The sequence below is a fragment of the Carica papaya genome, chromosome 8 (genome assembly GCF_054855325.1).
Source record: "Carica papaya isolate Zhongbai chromosome 8, ASM5485532v1, whole genome shotgun sequence".
NCBI classification, from domain to species: Eukaryota; Viridiplantae; Streptophyta; class Magnoliopsida; order Brassicales; family Caricaceae; genus Carica; species Carica papaya.
The window spans coordinates 29,087,557-29,111,957 of NC_142316.1; the positions used below are offsets into that span (position 1 = coordinate 29,087,557).

The 24,401-nt window shown below is 35.1% G+C and overlaps 4 protein-coding genes across 5 annotated transcripts; all 4 read left to right on the top strand.

Annotated features, from left to right (window-relative positions):
* Positions 1 to 1,185: 1,185 nt before the first annotated feature.
* Positions 1,186 to 2,393, top strand: LOC148252785 (pre-mRNA-splicing factor cwf26-like). 2 transcript variants are annotated; one of them, XM_088209668.1, is made up of 3 exons: positions 1,186 to 1,411; positions 1,512 to 1,692; positions 1,950 to 2,393. In XM_088209668.1, the coding sequence occupies exons 1-3, from the start codon at positions 1,307 to 1,309 to the stop codon at positions 2,033 to 2,035; spliced, it is 372 nt and encodes a 123-aa protein (XP_088065794.1). In that variant the 5' UTR covers positions 1,186 to 1,306; the 3' UTR covers positions 2,036 to 2,393. The 2 variants fall into 2 exon arrangements, with proteins under 2 accessions (XP_088065794.1, XP_088065793.1); XM_088209667.1 differs by lacking the exon at positions 1,950 to 2,393 and having other exon boundaries at positions 1,512 to 1,877.
* A 4,736-nt stretch (positions 2,394 to 7,129) lies between these two features.
* Positions 7,130 to 8,513, top strand: LOC148252786 (transcription factor bHLH167-like). The gene is made up of 4 exons (XM_088209485.1): positions 7,130 to 7,269; positions 7,406 to 7,553; positions 7,703 to 8,023; positions 8,296 to 8,513. The coding sequence occupies exons 2-4, from the start codon at positions 7,437 to 7,439 to the stop codon at positions 8,365 to 8,367; spliced, it is 510 nt and encodes a 169-aa protein (XP_088065611.1). The 5' UTR covers positions 7,130 to 7,269; positions 7,406 to 7,436; the 3' UTR covers positions 8,368 to 8,513.
* Positions 8,514 to 12,695: 4,182 nt separating this feature from the next.
* LOC110813088 (dicer-like protein (DUF936)) lies at positions 12,696 to 15,316 on the top strand. The gene is made up of 4 exons (XM_022040097.2): positions 12,696 to 13,726; positions 13,948 to 14,151; positions 14,238 to 14,329; positions 14,431 to 15,316. The coding sequence occupies exons 1-4, from the start codon at positions 12,965 to 12,967 to the stop codon at positions 15,143 to 15,145; spliced, it is 1,773 nt and encodes a 590-aa protein (XP_021895789.1). The 5' UTR covers positions 12,696 to 12,964; the 3' UTR covers positions 15,146 to 15,316.
* Positions 15,317 to 15,868: 552 nt separating this feature from the next.
* On the top strand, positions 15,869 to 18,980 carry LOC110813106 (Radical SAM superfamily protein). Its single transcript, XM_088208896.1, has 9 exons — positions 15,869 to 16,191; positions 16,272 to 16,348; positions 16,433 to 16,535; positions 16,714 to 16,811; positions 16,959 to 17,089; positions 17,207 to 17,315; positions 17,541 to 17,732; positions 17,816 to 17,952; positions 18,261 to 18,980. Exons 1-9 carry the CDS (start codon positions 15,909 to 15,911, stop codon positions 18,541 to 18,543), a joined length of 1,413 nt encoding a protein of 470 aa, XP_088065022.1. The 5' UTR covers positions 15,869 to 15,908; the 3' UTR covers positions 18,544 to 18,980.
* Positions 18,981 to 24,401: the final 5,421 nt, after the last annotated feature.

Consider the following 24,401-nt stretch of genomic DNA (forward strand, 5'->3'; position numbering starts at 1 on the left):
CTGTGCGGTTGAGCGTTTTTCTTTGGTCAACATTTTTTGGCGGTCGTAGGTGGCTCCGGTGCAGTAACGAGCGGCGGGCGGCTGCCTTATCTGGCGACTGATTCTTCTTCTCCTGCGGGTGGCTAGCAGATAGGGTTAAGGTTCTGTGTGAAGTGAGATTTTTATACTCGTCTTCCTTTAATATAGACCGTTCATCACGTTTAAAGAGGGAATGAATCTACACCGTTCATCACGTTTAAACGCAATTGTCCGATCGTGCCTAAGGAATGAACGGATCCGAACCGTCCACGCGCGCGGGAACATATCCAGGTCGTCCGATCGCGGGCACGTGGATTGCTAGCGTGGCCTCCCGCGTGGCACCGAATCAGTATGCTTTGTCACGCAACGCGCTCCGGTTCGTCGGGGCTGCTGACTGGACAGTCCTACGTAGTGCATTTTTTTTAAATTGGGTTTTGACATTCAGTTTTTGATCTTTCTTTTAAAAACACCCTCTGAACCCAAATTTTTATCTATTTTTTTAAAAATTATTTTCAATTTTATCATCTATCCTATTTTTTTCTTAATTTTGTATTAAATAAAAATTTACAAATTTAAGATTTATATTTTTTTATATAATAATTTAATTTTAAAAAAAAAATTAATTTAGAGCCAAATTTTTAGACTCGGGTATTACATTTTATCTCACTCGTTATTTTGTATAAATTCTTTGATTATAATATCTGGAGTTTATAGTTTCGTTATTTGTATCTCCTTTTAGGATGTTATTGAAATTTTGGTGGTTAGTAATGACCTTCAATTGAGACCTAAAAAGATTTGTCTCTGCATTCCTAAAGCATCTAATATGTTATATAAGAAAGATTTGGAAAATTAATTGAAAAATGGAAATAAAGCCTTTTCTTCAAAATGTTAATTTTCAGTCAACATAACATATAATGTCTTTTCTCTCAGGAAAAGAAGTTGGAAGGGGGAAAGGGCCTGGTTCAAAAGTGCGAAGTTGAAGCTAGGTTGCAAGAGCTAGAACTTAAGAGGGACAAACCATTTGCTCAGACCAAGTACGCATCGTAATACTGAATAATGATTAAATTATTTTGCTTGATTTATTGAAAGACATGGCTATAAAAAAGGCATGGTTATAAGCTAGTCTTTCCTTCAAATTAAAAAAAGCTTTTCTTAGGAAAAACGAAAAGTGGCTTATTTAGTTTTAAATTAAGAAAAATATTTTTTAAGAAAAAAATAATTATTGTTTGGTCTTTCAGGAGATTGCATTTCCTAGTATCTTCTAATTATCGTTGCTTATTTTCTGTTCATGGCATTTATGGTTTCAACGGATGTTTTCAGGGATGACCCTGAACTAGACAAAATGCTGAAGGAGAGAGTTAGATGGGGTGATCCCATGGCACATTTGGTCAAGGTAATTGATTCACTTGATTACTTTGCAAATTAGGACACGTGAACAGTGGATTTAGTGTTGAGATTAGGACTTCTAACATATATTATTGAACATTTTGCAGAAAAAGCACACTGATGCTGTTCTTCCAGAACTGGGGGATAATGAGAAGATGAAGGAGTCAGGGTTCATAATTCCACAGGATATTCCAAGCCATAGCTGGATAAAAAGAGGCTTAGATGCAGCTCCAAACCAATATGGGATAAGACCAGGAAGACACTGGGATTGGGTTGACCGCAGTAATGGTTCGTCCCTTTCTGTTGTACTCCTGTTTAGACGTTTACTATTTACACTTTTCATCAGTTGTGAAGGAATTATCTTATGCCCCTGGTCATCTTTTTCGCACTATGTAGTGGGTATGAATCACTGACCGTAGGAACATTATCATGCCTCTCAATAGAAAGCTAAAGATGTGGAGAACTTTTTCTAATATGTAATGGCACTATTGAAATGATAGTTTCCTTTTTTTTTTTTTTTTTTTTTTTTCCTACTTCTTGTATAGGTTTTGAGAAGAAGATGTTCCTGAGGATGAACCAAAAACAGGCTACCGAAAGGGAAGCTTATCTTTGGTCTGTATCTGATATGTAAGTTTGTGTCGTAGACCTGCTATTAGATACATCTTCCCTTTTACACTTGCACCATTGTATCGCCAGAATAAACAGCATTAAATTTTTGTTTGTCTGTTTGTTGTAAACCCTTTGGGGTATATACCGTTGACTGACTCGTAGAGGTTGTTTCTTTGTACATTCCTCAAAGTTTTGCTACTTGATCAACTTAACGTTTTACTAGATTCATTCATAGTGGGAAAGCCACGACCTTACTTCTGATAATAGCTTCTCAATTCGAAGCTTCATGATGCACCCTTATTCTTCGTTCATTTAATATTTAAGGATATATTTGGAGCAAATGGATTGCTTTTGTGAAACGTATCTTAACTGTGTTTTTGAAGATAGAGACCAAACAAATTATATGGACGTATATAGAGCATGTAAGGTCACTGTTGAAAGCACTTATTGTCTCCATGTTGCATGTTATGTAAAAACCGACATCCTTGGTTTATACCCAAAATTACATCAAATAACCAATCAAGAGGGTTGACTTAAGGTGTATCCAGCAGTTCCTCGAGTAACAGTGCATGTCTGTCTGTATGTATTGACGGATGAAATCAAAAGCAGTGCATTTGATGAGAGTTTCTTGTGGAAGAAGGAAACAAACAAGTAAAATACGTGTTTATTGGTTTTATTTTTTATTTTTTATTTTTTATTTTAAAGATTATATATGTACTAAAAAAAATGATAAAAAAAAAAAATTCAAAAATTAAATTTGAAGATGAAATAAAACATTAAATTGACTTGATATAAGTATGAAAAGTGGTGGTAGAGGCACCACATGTATTGGGCCCGTCTCCGTTGAATGCTCCAAAGCGTCGGCCTTGGACGGTGTTTGAGAAATTAATTTAAACAATTTTATTGTGGGATTTACAAATTATGTTTTAAAATGAATTTTCATTATTTTTTATTTCAAATATTTTTTTTTTTCTTCTTTTTATATGTAAAGGTTGGGATTAGTAATTTTCATCACATTCATCCTTGATTATGCCCGACAGCTGTAGTATTTTTATACAGGATCGTTGACTTATTTTGTTTAGCAACGTTGTTTACTTGTAGTGCTTAAACAAATTTTATTTACTTTAGTTATGTCCCTACAAATAATATGAGACGAAAATTATTAATTAACTAAAAATAATGTTTTATGCTTAAATAATTAAAATATTTCTCTAATAAAACAAACACTCAGTCACCAAGGGTGAGTGGTATCTGAATATTCATGTCAACATCTTATGTTAAGGAAAACAATTGTTTCTGCTTTTAATTCCAATCAATAACAAAACACTTGGTAATCTGCATTAATCAGGTTTTGATCATGCAATAATAGTATATACTGAAATCCCGGCAGATGATATATATATATATATATATGCATATATAGAAAGAAACTAATTTTAATATTATGAGCTTGTCAATTATAATGTTTATAGTGCAAAGTATTAGATTTTCTTAATTATAATGGATTAAGAACTTATTAAAAAATAAACAAAGATTACTACTACTCATATAAGGAATACACCTCATGACTCAACTTATAACTTTATTGACTTTCCAATTGCAAGAAAAATTACGTAAACGGTCCATTTGAAAGGAAAAAGAGTCAACTGTCTTCCGGTCATGTTCATATTGCTATATGTATATATACATATATTAAGCCAAATTGCGTAAAGATTTGAATGTATTGAGTTACTGGTTTGTAATCTTTGCTCCATCTTATTTCCTTCTCTTTCTCTCTTTTTCTTCGTTATCTCTGTCCATCTTTCAGATTTCTTTACAATCTATACCGTTACTCAAACTAGATACTTATGTGTGCGTATATATATATATGTAAATATAAGAACTCATGTCAGTGTGTATATGTTAATGATAGGAAAAAGATAACAATGGAGAGAGCAAGCTCGTCTAGACAACATCGAAATATACAAGAAAGAAATAGGAGACTGCGAATGAGAGAACTCTGCAGCACCCTTGTTTCTCTCCTTCCTCCTCAACCCACCAGGGTTCTCTCTCTCTCTCTCTCTCTCTATATATATATATATATATATATATATGTAGGATTATTTTCACGATGCATGTGTTAATAACATTTTATATATGTTTATGGGTATATACATATATATGTAGGTGACAGTGTACGAATTGATAGGTAAAGCAACTAGTTACATAAACCAATTGAAGGAAAGAATTAAAGCAGCAAACGACGAGAAGAATCAAGTATTGAAGTTATTAGGAGGAGGCAATGGTGATCGTACGGGCGAGGAAATTAGAGCGGTGGTGAAGTTAACAAGTCGGAATCAGTGTTCTCTGGAAGTGAATATAATTAGTGGAACCAACAAGACGTTCATGTTACATGAAGTTATCAGTATTCTCCAGGAAGAAGGTGCTCAAGTCTCAAATATTGCTCTCCACAATATTGTAGGACACAGAACCATATATGTCATACACTCCCAGGTATATATATATATATATATATTGCTAGCTTGTCGAAGAACATGTGTGTGTGTATACACTAAATATTCGTCCTATTAATTACATATACGTATGGACGTTCATCTTGTTTTATCTAATCCTTCCCTCCCTCTCACTCGGTCGACGAAGCAGAATGGATAAATTTAAAGGATTCAGAAAAAATACTTCTCCAAAACGGTGACTTTTCAAGAAGATTATGTGAAGGGAATGGGGTGGCCTGGGCTGGGTCTGTTCCGTCCTCCCTGGGGCCTCATGGTTTTTGATTTAAAACAAGACTTTTATTTGAGTTTGATCTGGAAGGCTGAGTTTTTGGAGAAATTAGATTTAGGATTTTAATTTGGGGTTTTCCCAAAAATTTTTCTTTTTCTTTTACCTAAACTAATTTGAGGTTTTAAATAAAATCAAAGTATGGATTATCAAAATATTTATTTATTACCCATTGCACATATGTGTATATATATATTTAAAACGTAATTATTTAAACAATTTATATTTTGGTCTTTTATTTTTGTTGTTTTTTCTTTTTCTATATTTTTTTATTAATAATATAACAAAACGCGATTAATTAAATTTTCAGAGAAAATTAAATTATGAAAGTAATACTTTGCAGGCAATTAACTCCCGAATCGGCTTGGAGACATCAAGAATAGAAGAGAGGCTATTGGACCTCCTGTGTTGAGTTCAATGGAGATCTTGCTCATCTGAATATACGTCTATATGTTTATGGAAGCTGTAGTGCATGCGTCTGATATATGGCGAATCAACCTCATATGTTCTCAAATAATATTATAATGGTTCTTATGGCTTGTCTTAATTTACCATTATTAATTTACAGGTCGTGATCTTAATCATATATATATATATATATGTATGTATGTGTGTGGAAGTAAGTTGTATCTTCAAGCTGCATCAATTTAAAAAAATTGTGAATATGCACGTAAACTATTTATTTCTGTTTGCATGGCTCTCAAATATCAATCACCTGACGTAAATGCATGGGACGAAACAACCAAGATTCATCAAAGGTTAATTAAATGGGATGATAATAAAGATGATGGGAGTAATATATTCAAAATTTCATATATTTCATTGATCAAGTGAGATATTCAAATTAATGATAATACAATCGCTTAATAAGTAAAAGAAAAACATAATCCAATTTAAAATCATAACATTTTATGTTCTTGATTTTAAAGAGCATTCCAAAGAGGCTAAGCTTTTTACTGATGAACTCTCTTCTCCATCTTTTCTTGGATCTTCTGCTCTCTTCTTCCTGCTTGACCCGAAGCATGCTTTCACTTCCTCAATCCAAAACAAGAAAACACAGAAACCAAAAGGTTCTTTCCAATTCTCTCACCTCTGTATCCTTCTTCAACTGTTCTCTATAGTGCAGCCTTGATTCAGACAAATTTAATTGAAGTAATCTTCAAAAGAAATTTACAGAAAGCATACATATATATATATATATATATATATATACATGTTTATAGCTTGTAAAATGGTTGGTCCAATGGCACGATGTCCTTAATTGCTTACACCTTAAGATTGAAGAAAGAGATGAAGCTGAGGCAAAAACAAAGGCGCTACAACTTTGTCACTCAATTTCTGAGTGGTTAGTCTTTGCTTGTGGAAGAGAAAATTTGACAGCTATATAATGGAGTAGTCAATTTATGAAAACATAAGAGATCAATAAAATATCAAGTTGTGAACTAATTTTCATTACTGACAAAAACATATTTCATTTTCAAATTGACTTTGACTGGATAACAACAATGTTTTATTTGTTGGGCTAAAAGCCACGTGAAAAAAACTTGTACAATAAAAAAGAAATTCAATCCAATGAGTACATGAAATTCTTTTTATCCAAATATATAAGATTTATTAAGTTGTCCTTTCAACAGGAATATATATGAAATATTAATTTAAAATAATTTTTCATCAACTTAGACCTAAATTAGCTCCAAAATTTCTGATAAATATATAAAAAAAATCAAATCAAGTTAGGCCATAGAATCATATCATAGTCATAGTGTTCTCGAAGATATGACCTGTGCCATGGTGCACTCACTGCCTACTTTCTTAGATTAATTAATTATTTTCTTTTTTTTTTTTTTCTTTCATGATTCTTATTAATTTAAGAAAAAAATTTGTAATATATAGATCTCTTCAGCGAACGTTTTTTTTTTTTTAATATATTTTATATGAAATTAAATTTTCAATTTTATTAAGAAGGTTATTATTACTCTCAAAACTATCGCCTAGTAGTGTCACAAAATCTTCTTATAATTGACTGTGCTTAATTTTTAGTAAATTAAAAATAATAATATTATTTGCACCAACTATTTTTCTATTATGATTAGACTCAAAAAAAAAACCGTATTCTCAATAATACATATATTTTCGCTGTCTACTCAACAGTACATGGACATATAATCTCATTCAACTCTCCAAACTAAAGAAAGTCTTAAAGCATCATTCAAAAAATTGAATCTTTGACCTATCAATCTCATGACTAAATAATTATTTGAATTCCAACATGGCGGAGCCAGTCTAACGTAAATTAATGCAAGTTTACTGCATTGTGTAGGTAACCCACGAGTGTCCCGTTGTTGTAGCCTTAGTTGTTACTTAGGAACTCTATCTGTAGTATGTGTGCGTGCGTGTATATATATATATATATACGCACACACACATATACGCACGTATATGTACAGACACGCATCATCATCGACTTTCGTATATTGGGTATATTAAGCTGTACACAGACACATAGAACTAGTTGTCACGAAAACAGACACAAACACGTATATGTTGGGTATATAATTTCTTTCGTTTAATTTACTCTATGTATATTTCCTGATATTTGAATATTTTATCGCAGAAGTTTTATTGTTTCTTTCCCAAATTCGTTAATGGGGAGTCGTTACTCATCTCGAGACCTCCGAAATAGCCAAGAGAGAGATCGGAGAATGCGCATGAAAGATCTCTACTCCAGGCTTGCTTCTGTACTTCCTCCTCATCCCACCAAGGTACGTATATATAACACATATGTTTATGTTTATAACGCTATCTGACCTCTCGGTCACTGTCTCTTTCTTTCTCATCTTATTCTTCTTCTACTTACAAGAAAAAAACTAACGTGAACAGCATCCATGCCTGTATACGTATGTAAATACAGTTGACTGCATCTGAGCTGGTGGCTGAAGCGACTTGCTACATAAACGATTTGAAGGAAAGAATAAAGGCCAAGGAGCAAAGGAAAGAACTGCTGAAAATGAAGGCAGCAGGGCATGAAATGACTTCAACTGCAGACTTGAGATTGCCCCAGTTGAATATAAGAATTAGAGAATCCACCTTACAAGTAAGTTTGATTTGTGAATTGAACAAGAACTTCATGTTACATGAAGTTCTACGAGTTCTTCAAGAAGAAGGAGCTGAAGTTCTCAGTGTTGCTCTCCATAAGTTCGGACCTCGGGCCTTCTACGGAATCAACTCCCAGGTAATTTAATTTCTTATATTAATCAATCTATTATATGTAACTACTAATTTTCTTGATTATTATAATTAACACTTTCTGTATATAGTTTTTCAATTGAGAGCTTTGGTTTTTAGCCCCATGCATGCAGGTAATTTCATGCGTGCACGTGCACTTTAATGGTTTGTCAAAGGAAGTTGGCTATATATTCTTGAATTTCTTGATCCCATATATATACTCTTAGCATAATATAAAGCATTATGTTATAAATATTTATATATATTATATTTTTTCAGGCTTTCAGTCCTCGAGTTGGTATTGCAACATCAAGAGTCCAGGAAAGGCTGGAAGACCTTATATTTTGCTAGCCAGACAATGAAGATTTTCTGTATAATTAATTACAAGCAGTACACAATGTTTACAAAATAATTTTTTGTACTTAATTAATTTCCATGTATCTTCCACATATGGAGAATGTTGTGTAATATAAGACACGAGCAAGTTATTTTAGTTGTAATTTTTTTTTAATTCATCTTCAGTAATATATATATATATATATATATATATATGCATACTTATTCTAAATTTATAATGTCTCCCCCAATGTCAGTTCAAAGCAAAGCTAAATGAACAAAAACACAAAAATCTATATTAAACATTCTTTAATCGGATATTTACAAGATTATAGATTTGAGTCAGTATTTATGCATTTCATTTGTGCTATCTTTAAAAAAATTAATTATGTGATTTTCTCCAATCAAGATTACTTGTATTGTATTTATTAGTGTGCAAGTTCCACTTAATTACTAAAATAAATAAATTTATATGAACAAAATAAAAAGACTCTTGCAACTATTTGAATAAATTTTAGTAATGTTTAATTAATGTATAATAATAACAGTAATTGAATGTTAATAACATAATATGAGAATGACAATTTCTGTATTGAATGAACATATTCAATTTAATAGATATTTGTTTGAGAGGGCAAGTCAATTAAATTAACTTATTTTGTAACACCCAACCTTTTTTTTTTCTTTTTTATTAATTATTATTGTATGAATATAATTATTATTTATGTAATTTTAATTTGATTTATTTAATTTTAATTTAATTTAATAATAATAATAATAAGGGATAAAAAAATGGTTAGTGATTTAATTGAAAACAATTTTGAAAAAAATGGGTGAAAATTTAGGTTCTTGAGGTATTTTTGAAAGAAAAATCAGAAATCAGGAGTCAAAATATAATTTAAAAAAATTAAGCCACATTAGCTGCTCGGTCAGCAGCCCCAACCAATCAGGACGCGCCAGGTGGCAGAGACGCTGACGCGGGAGGCCACGCGGGGGGAGCCACGTGAGCGATCCACGTGCGCGCAATCGAAAGGCTGAGATACGTTCCCGCACGCACGGACGACCCAGATTGAATCACGCACAGACGGCCCAGATTGAATCGCGATGAACAACTCAGATTCACTCTCTATTTAATCGCGATCGGACGGTTCAGATTAAAAGCGATTGACGGTCCAGATCAAAAGCAGATGGGTATAAATAACCTCATTCGCACTCAAACCCTAACCCTAGCCGCCAGAGCCCCTTGCCGGAGAAGATAGCCCAGCCTCCGGGGAGTGGACCGCTGCCACCCGCCGCCGCACTGGAGTAATTTCTGGCCGCCAAACGAGGTAAAAAAATTATACCCTCTGCTTAGAATTTGATTCCAAACCCACTCATGGCCAAATTGGAGTGAAAGAGCTGACCAATTGGCCAGAAAATGTCGTCGAAGCTCAGCGGCGCCGCCGCGGGGTATTTCAATTTTTACCTCCAATGAAGCCCTTCCTGATTCCTGTTTGATATATTTTTCCACCGTTGTGATCACCGTTTCCTCCTCTACAGGTTAACCGGAGTAAAACACCCAATCACAACGTGAACCGGAGGATCCGCCGCACCGGAGAGGCACACCGCCGATAAGTTTCGGTTTTCTACATTTTTCGGCCCACCGAGGGCCCTAAGTGTGTTTTCTCACAGGAACCGATGCAAGTTTGGCTGATTTCGGCCGAAAATGACCGAAAACAACCAACCCGAGGTAGATCACCGTCATGGACGGCGGCGCCACGGCGGAGCCACCATGCCGAAATTTCAAAATTGACCGAGTAAGCCCTGGTTCTGATTTTTAGGTTATTTGGGACATGTGTAGATACCGTAAGCGCGTTTCAGTTCCCGAGAAAAAATTCAGGGAACCCAGAGACCGTCCATAAGCGAAGTAATAATCTAGTTTTCGGCGTCGAATCAAGTAAGAACCCCTCACCCTATTTCCTATCATATATTGAAGCTTGAATAAATGATAATACTGTATTTTGTACAAATTAAATAGATATGCATAATTAATTATGGTTGCTAATGGAATCCGAACCGGACATTATTCTCTGTCGATTCCTGCTTGATTTATTTTACAGTTTAAATGTATTATGCTATCTGGTCTATCTATTTTATGGTTTTAAATACATGTGTTACTGTCTTACTTGACCATTGTGTGATTTTAGAATTTAAGATATGATTGTATTACTGAGTGCATGTTTATTATTTATGTGATTATGTTCAACTTGGTAACGGAGAAAAAGAAAAACGGATAAGGTGACAATCTCACTAGATATCCTGGGGGATGGTGGACGGACCGGTTTCATAAAAAATCCTACCGTGAACGTCGTCTCATACCGGACAGGATATGAAGACTTAGTCATTTGGCGCTCATGCCGAACAGGGTATGGGGAGGAGGGCCCGCTTCACCCTCATACCGGACGGGGCATTGAGGTTTAATATCTTAGCGCTCATACCGGATGGGGTATGGGGACGGCCCTAGAATTAAGACTGTTAAGATGAATGGTTCACGTGTAGCGGGGATACCCCTATGGATCTCCATGGATATTAGTAGGTTGGTGAAAACGAGAAACGATAATAATTAGTTATTGTTAATGAATACGGAATTATGATATGTTTTATGTTACTGATTATACATGAAATTATGATATGTATGATGTTATTGTCTTTATAGGTTGTTTTCACAGGTTCTCCAAGGGTAAAAAAAAAGGTAAATAGTTTTATTTTAAATAAATGTATTGCTTTAAAATTTGTGCTCCATTGGTTGTTTTTGGTTTTTTACCAACATTTACTTCTATGACGGTGATATAGTGTGATGTTCTTACTAGACTAGTATACCTTATTCCTTATTTAACTATTTCAGATTAGGAGGACCTGGTTCCCGAGCCTGATCCACAAGAAGACAGCGAGTAGATGTTAGATGTTTTATAGTTTCCTTTATTTTTCTCATTTCTCATATTTCTTTTAGAGAACTTATTATGTGATATTGTTTAGTACTTTTAAGTTATTGTGTAAGGGATGTTAATCTTAATTTTTTATTTCGCTTCCGCACTCAGATTATTATATGTGTTTTTTTTTTTAAATTTCTGGAGCCGTTACATATTTACTCTAATACAAGAATTTATTATTTATTAATTTACATTTAAATAGAAAAATAAATGGCATTAAATATAGTAATTTAACTCTTTTACTTCTAAAAGAAAATTAGTTTCTGTTAATATATAAATTCATCAATTATATTATGTTAAAATAATGATTTGTTCAGAGTTTATTAGATTTTGAAAATTTGTATACTCTTAAGGTCACTTTCAACAAAATGTCTAGAAGAATAAGATCTATGGCTTAATTGAAAAAACATACTCTACAAATGTTTATAAGAAAAATTAATATATATATATATATATCCTTTTTGACCATATATATAATATTTTTGCCTGAACTGAATGTATATATTTTATTAAAATAATAATACAAATACAGTCTTTCAATTAAAATACATATTTATAACCTTAACCATGTTTTTACAATAATTATTATGTTTTTAAGAAATTCAAAGGAAAAAAAAACCATAACTTATAAATTAATCAAATATTTTAAGGTTAATTGTCTGACTTTTATTTATTATTATACAGTTTAGTATACATTAAATCAGACATTTCCATTGCCATGGATACGTCCTCTCACGTCTTAATCACGATTCAAACTTCAAAAGCAGCCGCCGCGTCCGATTCCTCGTTCACACCATGGCTTTGGCTTTCTTAGGATAGTTAGTTTTCTTTCCCTGTCTAATAAATTCAAACACTAACTCAATTTTCTTCGAAAGAAAATAAATATTACGTTTTTTATATCTTATATCATTATCAATTTAAATTCAAATAATATTATATTTTTATTCAAATTTTTTAAGTGATGATAATGATTTGAAGGGTCAGTTGACAAATAACAATTCATTTACCATGAATAATATATACATTTAATTATACTAATTTATTATATAATAATATATACATTTAATTAATGTATATATATGAAATTCATATATTTTAAACCAAATTTCATACTCTTCTAAATAATAACCTATTGAGCCCGTTCCGAAGCCCAGCATTTTACAGCAAGTACACGACCTTCAGCTCTAAATACGACGTCACTTTAATGCAGGCTATCTAAATTTAAAGCCCAAGCACACCAAAAGCCACACGACCTACCTACCAGGGCTATTCACTAGTAATATTCGTTTCTGTTCACAATTCAAAATTATTACGACGCTGACGCCCCAACAATCGACCGTTGGCATAACGTTCTAAAAATCTAAAATTTTTTAAAAATTAACCTTACCGTTGCTATCAAATCATCTCTTCTGTCCTCTACAACGGCCCTGTAACACATCGTAGAATTCAATCAAACCTTCTTCTGCTATAACTCTTGATTCCCTCAGTTTTCTTCCCTTGAATCCTTCTTCTTCTTCTTCTTCTTCTTCTTCTATCTCTTTTCCCCTGAAGATTCCTCTGTTTCGTTCTTTGCTTGAATTCTTCCGGTCTTTCTTGATTTCCTTGTGTATTGCGTGAACTAGATTCTTGTGCCTGATTAGAAAATGGCAGCATTGGCTCCTGGGATTTTGTTGAAGCTCCTCAACGGAATGAACACGGGACTCAAGCCGACGAGCGAGCACCGGAGTTCCCTCTTACAGGTGACGGATATCGTACCCGCGGATCTTGACGAGAAGAACCTCTGGCCTAAGCACGGATTTTACATCAAGGTCTCAGATTCTTCCCATTCTATATATGTCAGTTTACCTTCTGATCAAGACGATGTCGTTCTCAGCAACAAAATGCAGCTAGGCCAATTCATCTACGTAGACAGATTGGAGCCGGGGTCTCCTGTTCCTGTCATCAAAGGGGCAAAGCCACTTCCGGGGCGGCATCCATTAGTGGGCACGCCAGAGCCGTTAATGGGTCTTAGAAAAAAGGGAGAGAAGATTGAGCAAGAACCCAATTCAAAACCCAGGCGAGGATCTTGGGGTCAAAATGGCGGTGATGGTGTTTCTTCTCCGTTGGTTTTAAAGCCTGTGCCTTTGGATTTTGATCAGTGCACACCTATGAAAGAAAGGCCTAGTTGTTCCAAAACAATGTCGCCCATGATAAGACGATTAACGGCTAAGGATGGGAATGGAGGAGGTATGGGCGTTAGGTGTTCTTTTGGTGGGGGGCTTTTGGCTAAAATGGTGGAGACGAAGGGAGAGAGTCCTGCTTTGCTTAGGAAGAGCTGTGTTGCTCCTTCATCTTCCAAATTTCCAAGGAGCAAAAGCGTCTGCGAACGAGAACCAAGGATGGCTTCTAGTCCCTTCAACTCCGCTGTAGGTACATTGTGCTTCTTTGCCAGTTTTTAATCTAAATAAGCCACCTCTGTTTCTGCATTTAGAGATAAGCAGAAAGATTTGCTCAAGTTAATGTTTTTAAGCATCATTGATCAATTTGGTTGCAATTTCTGGGGCTTAAATCCAAGACCATATCTTGTTTTAGCTGAAATCACTTGAACTTTCGATTTTTGATGGAGGATTTTTGTTTCTTGTTACAGGAAAAGACAAGTCCAACTCCACAACCGAGTTCACGAAATTCAAGAGCTATTGTAGCTCCACTCAATGTGGATGGAGGAGCTCCACACAGCTCCTCTGCTTCAAGTGTGACTTTGCAGCCGCAATCACAGACTGGTAATCCTGCTTTTGATGATTCTACCAGCCTGCCAATGCATTTACCAGGAAGACTTGGCATGCTGGGCAAGGTACATACATATTCAAGGAGCCCAATCCGGTTCTTTTAACCAATTCTCATTATCAACCTTTCTGATAACTTTCTCTGCTTCAACAGGAAGCCGTGCAACAGAGAGAAACAGCTCAAAAAATTGCTCTTCAAGCGCTAAGAGATGCCTCAGCTACTGAATCTTTAGTCCGCTCCCTCAAGTACATAAACCTCTCCGATCACTTCATCATTTTTATTTATCTAGTTATTCAATCTTTGGATGGCAGTAGCATTAATTGAGAGATTATTCTTTTTGTGGCAGGGCATTTGCTAACTTGAGCAAATCGGCAAAAGCTGATTCACCAGCACCATGTTTTGAGCAGTTCTTGGAATTTCATCACCAAATTATGCAAACAGTGAGCGGCATGGCGTCTGTTCAAGCAGCTACTGAAATGACAAGGAACCCAAAAGCAGAACATAAACAGTTATCCGAAGAAGAACACTCCTCAATCTTAAATGAAGTTATTCACAACAACGGCTCTGAATCCAAATCCTCCTCCAAAGGTCGATCAGCATTGTACAAATCCATGGCGTCCTTTCCCGAGAAAAGTGAGCAGAAGCCAAGTTTTGGGAAGTTGCTAAGGTCAAGTACGAAGGAGAGAAGAGCATCATCCACCACCACCACCACCACAACCACTCCACTGGGGAAACTTTCCCTTGAAACTGTTGCTGAGAATGATGAAAATAAGAAACCAGTTTATTCTGGGTGCAGTTTAAGCAACGCAATCAAACTGGGTAAGCAGATCGAAAGAGAAGCAGGAAAGTGGTTTATGGCGTTCATAGAGAAGGGATTAGAAAAAGGGATGAAGAAAGCAAAAGGTGTGGGAGATGAGGATGTGAAGAAAGTTCCTCAGTCTCTGATTCTCAAGGTTATAAACTGGGTGGAGGTAGAACAGAGTGATGGTAGCAAGAGGGAGATTCATCCCAAAGCAGCACAGATAGCCAGGAAATTAAGGATAAAAATGAAGAACCCCTAGTGTTTGACTAGCTTTTTTATTTTTCAAGAAGAGTGATGCATTGTTTAGTTCCAATAATTTGGAACGCTTTTAATTCTTTGTTTGTTAAGAACACGTATCGATAAGAACGATGTATGCCGCCAAGCAGCAGCCTATTATTATACATATATATCGCTATATTGCCCTGCATCATTTCAGTTAGTTTTAATTCTTTTAGAATTATTATATACTGAACTCACTTCTCCGCGGATTTCTCTGTTTGACTATAAATTATTATGGTTAATGTTTATTCTCACACATGTATACGTATGTATTATTATGAACTAGTTAATGATGCCTAAACATTACGACTGGATTATTTATTTGGTAGTGATTTGATGGATTTAAGTTAATAATATCTGTTAAATATATTAATAGAGTTGGCAGTGATTAATTATAATGCGTGATTTAATGGATATATAAGCTAATAGGATTAGCGGTAATCAAATGGACTAAATTTCATTGTAGGATTGGGGATATTAAATTGAATTTTGTTAAAAAATTATTATAATTCTATAAAAAAATATCTCAATTAATTTTTTTTAATTAAAATAATTACAATTAAATAATAATTGAACTAATTTTTTAATTAAGAAAAAAAAAAAGATAGAAGGGTTTGACTATTTCAGTTTGCTACTTGGTTACTAGGTATAAAGATACAGTTTATTATGGAACGACGTCGTACACTATGCAGGTTTAAACCCCATTCAGCCCATTTCTCCCGGTGAAAATCTGGAAGACGAGGATGGCTCAGATAGGGTGTATGTGGATGAGGAGGGTGCGAGGAGGAGTAGGAACAAACTCCATCTTAACAGTAAAGCCGTCAATGGCCTTCTTGTCTCCTCCCACCCTTCCATGTCATCATCTTCATCAATCATTCACTTCCTTCCCCTCTCTTAAACCACCGAATCTCATTTCCTTCGTCTCTTCTAATCGACGCTTATCTTCAGTTCCATGCCTTTCTAATTCTTCTTCTTCTTCTTCCTCTATTCCTCTCCCTCTTCTCGACGATGATTCCTTGGATTTAGGTATGTTGATACATAATTTACATGGATAACGTTATATCAATTAAGATTAGTTTTGTCATACATACAATTCTACATTGCAGGAATTGGAGAGAGAGATGAAAATCCAAAAAAAAGCTCCAAGGTGCTCTTGAAAGGAATGAGTTACGCCCAACTCCAAGTTTGTTTCAGCACTCTCATCTTCATTTTTCTATTTTTACTGCCTTTATTTCTCTGCTACTAATTATTGGTTACCTTATATCAGGAATGGGTACAATCCCATGGATACAGACCGGGACAGGCTTTGATGCTATGGAAGCGTCTATATGGGAACAATATTTGGGCACATAGTATCGATGAACTAGAAGGTTGTCTGTTCGTTTTAATCAATACCCCTATTAAATATCTTGGTTACTTTTGGCTTTACTAATCTGCTCTGAGTAAATTGATTTACCATGCTGAGTTTCGGTCTTTACTTCCTCAATCAATCCCTTTATGTAGCTAGATTGGTGAGTTTAATTAGTGACATATTTTCTTATTGGGTAGGCTTGAACAAAGATTTCAAGAAGATGTTGAGTGAACATGCTGAGTTCAAAGCATTATCTTTAAAAAATATTCTTACCGCAGCTGATGGGACTAGGAAGGTGAACATGATCGTTGTGAATTAAGTTATCTGCAACTTAAGACAATTATTTCCAATGTTTTGTTCTAAGTTGTGCTTTACTGGGGCTAGCTCCTTTTGTTAGTGTGTGGATCTTCTCATTGATTTTGGAACTCACAGGAGGTTGCAGATTTTGTTCTTGTTGGATGATGGTCTGGTAATAGAAACAGTCGTCATTCCCTGCAAAAGGGGCAGGACAACTGTTTGTGTTTCAAGTCAAGTGGGCTGTGCCATGAATTGCCAGTTCTGCTACACCGGCAGGCAAGCATTTTAGACTGATTCATTTAATCTTGGAAGTCTTGTGTTTATTTACTAATAGATTATATTTATCTTTTTGGTTATTAACTCTCTTTTAACTATAAATAACATTTGTTGCAGGATGGGCTTGAGGAGACATCTTACAGCAGCAGAGATAATAGAGCAGGCGGTGTTTGCACGACGCTTGCTCTCACGTGAAGTTGGCTTCATAACGAATGTAGTATTTATGGTAGGTACCTTCCGATGCCACGTTTTAACCTAAGGCTAAAGTAGTGCTAAGATGGAAAATTATATGAGGCTTTAAGAAGATATAGCTACTTTGTAGTTGAAGATGAGTAGAAGAGTTCTCCATGTCTGTGTATGCTTAGCTGACTAGTTGCACAGTAAATTTGTAAATGTAATATTTTTAGTAAACATGCAATTTCCAATCATTATAATGTCAATATATTTGCAGGGAATGGGAGAACCACTGCACAACATTGATAACGTCATTAAGGCTGCTGATATATTGGTGCATGAGCAAGGCCTTCATTTCAGTCCTCGCAAGGTCACTGTTTCTACAAGTGGTCTGGTTCCGCAGTTAAAGCATTTTCTCCATGAATCTAATTGTGCTCTAGCTGTTAGTTTGAATGCTACCACTGATGAGGTACTTGATATCTAAGTTACCTACACAAATAAACTTCATATATTTGGGGAAGACTAACCTGTATGCTAAAAATAACCATGCAGGTCAGAAATTGGATAATGCCAATTAATAGGAAGTATAAGCTAAGTTTGCTTCTAGATACCCTTCGTGAAGAACTCCAATCCAAGCATAATTACAAGGTTTTATTTGAGTATGTAATGCTTGCAGGGATAAATGACAGGTTAGATATGAGCTTCCTTTGTTCCCTTTTGGTGCACATTTTTTAAAAATGGACAGTCCAAAGGATTATATATAGGGTTTCAATCCTTCTTCTTGTTTCTCTTCAGAAAGCCTTTTCAAAAATTATATTGCTGGTCTCTACTTTATATTTTAAGTTTATACCATGGTCGTGTCTCAGTTCTTTGTTTGTCTGAATAACTTTATCCAGCTTTTTTGATTTGAACCTCTAGTCATCTAATTGATATGTGAGCAACTATATATCCTCTTATTTATCCATTTGAGCACTTATTGATATGCTTTTATCTGCAGCTTTGACGATGCCAAGAGGCTTATTGATCTTGTTCAGGGCATTCCATGCAAGATCAATCTTATCTCATTCAATCCTCATAGTGGATCCCAGTTTAGACCAACTAGTGAAGAGAACATGATTGAGTTTCGTAATGTTTTGGCTGAAGCAGGTTGCACTGTTTTTTTCCGACCCAGTAGAGGTGATGACCAGATGGCTGCCTGCGGTCAACTCGGTAAGCCCGGCACCCTCCAGGCTCCCATGCTTCGTGCTCCAGATAAATTTCAAATGGTGGTAAATGCATAAATTTGACTGCTTTGCCGGGTTATGCTAGTATCTTACTAGTCATTCTTAAAAAGATGAATGAAGCATTTTCAAGGGTCATATGCCTTGGAGCCACGAGGATAGTGAACCCAAATTTAGATCTTGGGGTATGACAGAAAATCTTGTAACCTTTTCTTGTCTTTTCTGTCTTTATGAAGATCTTGTCCATCTATATAGGGGTTTCAAAATCTGAACCACATACTAGCAAACATAGAAAAAGAAAACCCGGTTCTAAGTGTAGAAGAGTAACTTGTTATAAGGTGGTCCAGTGTCACAGGGTTAAATACTACTATTTTCTTTTTGTTATCTTTGTTAGATGGTGCTTATTACTGGGTTTTTAATCAGAGTTCTTGAGAGGGAGTTTTGGAGGAAATTAATGTCATTATGGAACACCTGGAGTTGAAATTTTGATTGTTTAATCTCTCTGTATAATGGTTTGTATGACAAAATAACATAGAAGTTGCATTAAACAAGTTTACGACAGAAGTCTAATTTGTTGAAATTGGTTAAGATATGAGGAAGCTGTTACAGTTTGATAGCCTTTTTCAGGGGCATAAAATCATATAGAAATTTCTGGAGGTTGAAGATGATCCATGCCCCTGGCTAATCCCATTTTCAAGGTGGGACTCTCTCCCACCTTGCCCCAAAGGTTCAATTTCTTAGATGGTATTTAAAAGGTCTTTAAGCCAAAAAGGGGAGAAAGTATATGCAGGGAGATAATTAGCAGGGTGCAGAGAGAGGGGAAGATGAAGAAAGAAAGATTAAAAGAATAAATAAATAAGATAAAGGAACAAAAAATTGAAAAGAAAAAATAAATATAGTCGTTAAAAATTAACAGAATAATTCAAGTTGCAACTCGATACATTGTATTATTTTGAGCTTTACATTAATCTACTTAACAAAAAGAATTCTTGATTAGGAGGAATGTAAAAATCCAAACTTCTATCAGGGAGCGTTTGGCTTAATAATAAGCGTTTGGCTTAATAATAATAATAATACTGAAATTTTTATTGAACAGAAGAATTAAAAGTTTGAAAATTACAATTTTTTACGGTTACTTAAAATGTTCAAATAAGGGTTAAAGGAATATTCAGAACTTAAAACAAGAAAATCATTACAAAGTAATTATTAACATCGATTTGAAATTGACAAAGCGGAAAGAGATAGTTACTTAGTTAGTCTCTTACTGTTTAGGATCCGGGTTTTGGTTGTTCAGATATGATGAAATGATTAATAAGAATGAGTGAGTTATACTAATTCAGTAAAAATATTAATACATTACCACCGACATAGAAAATCAAATGATTGTAAAAAAAACATAAAACAACCAATAGAGTTTAATTTTAAGGAAATTCGAATGCTAATGCATTCTTTGTTCGTTTTACTAAAAACGTTAATATTCCATTTTTTGACAAGTAGTCTATCAAACACAATACTCTAAATAAAATCAAAACAACGATTTAATCACAACAAGCATACATTCAAATAAATATGTAATATTGGGTTCTTTACCATTTTGCCTAAAATCTAGTTCTTTTTCGTACTCATTCCTGTCTTATCATTTTTTTTTTCCTTACCGGTATCATTAGGGCCTATAGAGATCCCCGCTACGCGTGGATATATAAGACTTCATTTGTAAATTAATCGGTTATCCCTATACCCCATCCAGTAATGATAGTCACAATTAAAGACCGTGTGCATACCCCGTCCGGTTGTGATAGTCACAATTAAAGACCGTGTCAATACCCCATCCGATATGAATGGGATTAATTAACTCCCAACTTCGTATGATATGGGACTTCTCAACTCTATATAGTTAAGGGTAACGTTCATGGTAGGGTTCGCCCTATATACCAAGTTTGTACACTCTTTTCTATTATACCTGATAAGCCCTTTTATTCAATAACATTGGTTTATGCATGCATATTTTCCATTATTATTTAGCCATCAATAACGCATAAGACCCATACTTCAAAAATACAAAAAAAATGAAATTCATGCTTCAAAATTTGTTAAGAGATAAAACCATTAGTAAAAGTGGAATAAAATATCATGATAGACTAGAAACATCAAACCTTGCGATAACATGAATAACAAAATGAAACGATAAGTTAAGGTGAAATTAAGTAAAGCGGAAGGTGATAATGAAGCGAAATGAAATAAAATCCAATGATTCAAGAAGCTTGATTAATACATTGGTTCTAAATTGATATAACGGAAGAAAAATAGAAACGAGTTAGGGCAACTGAAAAGAAATAGACTAAAATAAAATAAATTAAAATAAAATAAAATGAAATAAAAATAAGAAAATAAAATTAAAAAAATAAAAATAACCAATAGATAACACGAATAAGCTAGTGACGAACATAAGCAAATCGATTACTAACTCCATCGGCAACCTGTATTTAGTCATTAAAGGGTCACAGAATTGTTTAGAACTTTCGTCTTTTATCGATTAAACTTTGATATAACTATAACAAGGAAAAAGTTGAGCAACTCTTACATTGGGTCGAGGTCCAGAACACTGCCTTTTTCAATTACAGTTTCCAGTGGTTTCTGGCTCTCGGATTTCTTGAGTTTTCTGATAAAATTTGGAAACACACATTAAAACAACATGAAAATACGTAACGAGTTGTGAAAAAGGGCAGAAAAAACTCACCGAGGTCAGGTTGGGGTTCTGGCGTGGCAGCACTGCCGAGCTCTGCCTCCTGGTTCTCCTTCTCCAATGTTTTGCCCTCTCGGCCAAACCAATTCTAATAGGTTCATGATGGAAATTAGTTTAAATCGTGGAAAAGAGAGTATTTTACTAAGAAAATAGGAAAATTTTAGCCTTACCAGGCAGTTTCTAATTTTTAATGTGGCGATGCAACCGTGCTCTGCCGCTTAGCTTTCTCGGGTTGCGACCTTCCTTAGTTTTTCCTACATTGGAACTAGTCTAAACAACCTAGGGCAAGAAAATAGGGAGAATAGGAAATCGGTGCATTTTGGGTCTTCGATACGATGGTGCCGTTGTCCCTCTAGCAGTTGAGCTTTTCCTCTAACTGCCCTTCTTCTTCTTTTTTAGTCAAGATGTCGGCTAGGGTTTAGGAGTCAACTGAAGAGAAGTTTGAATACTTTTCTTCAATTGATCTGGGTCGTTCAACCTGGGAGACATGGAGGCACGCGGGCCGTCTGATCGCGCTTGTTTAGGAAATTCATCTGTACCGTTTGATTCGGGAAACATGGAGGCACGCGGGTCGTTTGATTGAGCCTTTTTAGGAAACTAATCTGTGTCGTTTACGCATGCGGGAGTGGTCCTGACCCGCCCGATCGGCCTGACACCCGGATTGCCAGTTTGGGTTCCCGTGTGGAGCCCTTATTGACACGGCACCTCCCGATTCGTCGTGCTGCTGACGTGGTCGTCCTATGTGGGCCATTTTTTTTAATTTACAAAGTGATTCCAGTTTTCTAAGTTTTCTTTCAAGCATACCCCCCTTTATTTTATAAATTGGCATAGATTTATGAAATTTCTTTTAAAAGTGTCCAAAATACACATATACTTTTTAATGATTATTTTTTCACCTTTTTTGTAATATCTAGACTCGAAAAAGCGGCCTGAGATAATTTTTTCTAATTAAATAATTCTAGTAAAATAATTATTTTAATTATTTTAATTTTATTTAATTGAAATTTTAAGAAAAAATAAATTAGGGATGAGATTAAAAATAATTTTGACAAAAATGTGTGAAAATTTGAGTTCATGGGGTGTTTTTAAAAGAAAAATTGAAAACAGGTGGTCAAAGTATAAAATAAAAAAATTTGGCCACGTGGGACGGCTTAGTCAGCAGCTCCGATAAACCGGAGTACACCACGTGTCAAACACACTGATGTCGGTGCCACGCAGAAGGCCACGCAGACGATCCGCGTGCCCAGCGATACGATGGCCCAAGTTCGATCCCGCACGTGTGAACGGCTTAGATTTGTTTCCTTTTTAGATGCAATCGGACGAACGAGATCAATCGCAATAAACGGTTCAAATTTGTTTTCTCTTTAGGCACGATCGGACGAACGAGATCAATCACGATGAACGATCCAAATCAATGCAGGATGGGTATAAATACCTTGCATTGTAGGAAAACCCAAACTCTAGCCGCCAGCTCCCGCCGAAGAAGAAGAACTAGGCGTCGGAGAAGGAGGCCGACCACCGTCGCAACGGAGCCACCATCGACTGCTAAAAAAGTTAAAATTTCCCCTGCTCGTTCGAAATTCGATTCCGAGCATCCCTGTAGCCAAATCAAAGTAAGAAGGATGACAGGTGAGCCAAAAACCGTAGGCAAAGTCTGGTGGAGCCGCCACGGCCAAAACCCAAAAATCCCTCTGATGAGCCCTTTTTCGCTTCTCGGTTCAAGTAATTTTTTGATCATTATATTCACCGTCCTTTTTTATCCAGGTCAATCAAAGAAGAAATCCTAGCTATGAAGAAGAACTAGCGGAGCCGCCACACCCGAAGGCCCCCCTCGCTGATAGGTTCAGTTTTTGTGATTTTTTGGTCAACTGAGGCCCCATAACATGTTTTTCTGTTATGATATGTATAAAACCGGCCAAAATTGGCAAACTCAAGGTGAACCGCCACCATGTGTGGTGGAGTCAGCGCCAGGGTACGACACCGTCGCCATACCGAAACCCCAAAATTGGCCAGAAAGAATTTTGGGTACTAATTTTGGATTTTTTGGGTATTTTTAGGTACGTGACGAATGTTTTGGGTTCTGCAGGAAAAATTTAGGAAACTTTGTATATGTTAAAAGGCGTATTAAATAGCGCACCATCTCGAAACATCGATCTAAATAAGGATCCCTCACCCTATTCTCCGTTACGGTAAATTGAGACTTAACAATATATTTTTTATTTTTGTGAAAAATTAAAAAATTCTAAAAATAATTATATGTCACTAGTAGAGTTGGAACCGGTCAGTTCATAATTATCATGATTTTCTGTTTGTTTTTTGTACTGTCCTACTTGTTTGTTATCGTATTGTGTATGTTCTTAATTTATAGTTTCAATGGTTTTATCAATTTATTTGGTTTATTTGGTTCTCTGATTACTCGATCTCTTATTATGATAAGTTACATCATCTGCATAAATATAGTATGATTAATCTATAAATATAATATAAGATTTTTTTATGCGTTTATTGGTTATTTTACTTGATGGGAACCTTTATGTGAAAAACTTATTGAGTACCCAAAGAAAGAGCAGATGGGCTCGATACATAGAGAATCCTACCGTGAACATCACCTCAGTCGAACAAGGCTGAAAAGTCCCATACCGAAAATGTTTAAGAGATATAGTTCACTATCATACCGGATAAGATATCAAAATAATGGAATGTTTGGCACTCATTACCGGATGGAGTATAGGGACATCCATTTTAATTGTTAAAATTAGATATTGGGTTCATGAGAAAGAAGACATCCCTATGGACCCCCAGGGATACCACTAAGTAAGTGAGAAAGGAAAATTGTCGTCATTTGTTCTCTTATGTGTGAAAATAAAAAGTGGTATGGATATGGGTCTTCATAGGTTGTTTTTTGAAAAACTCGTAACGATATGTATCAAAAAAACATTTTATATTAAATGTATTTAATTAAAGTAATGGCTCCATTAGTTAGTTTTTTTTTATTTTTATCAACCTTCAATTTTTCATATTTGTGATTAGTGTGAGATTCTTACTGGGGTAGTATAGCTCATCCTTTCATTAACCATTTCAAATCAAGAAAACCAAGATCTAGATTCTGATCAGCAAGAGGGTTGTGAGTAGTTCACTACTTGAACTCTCTTCAAGTGTTAGTGAATGTTATTTT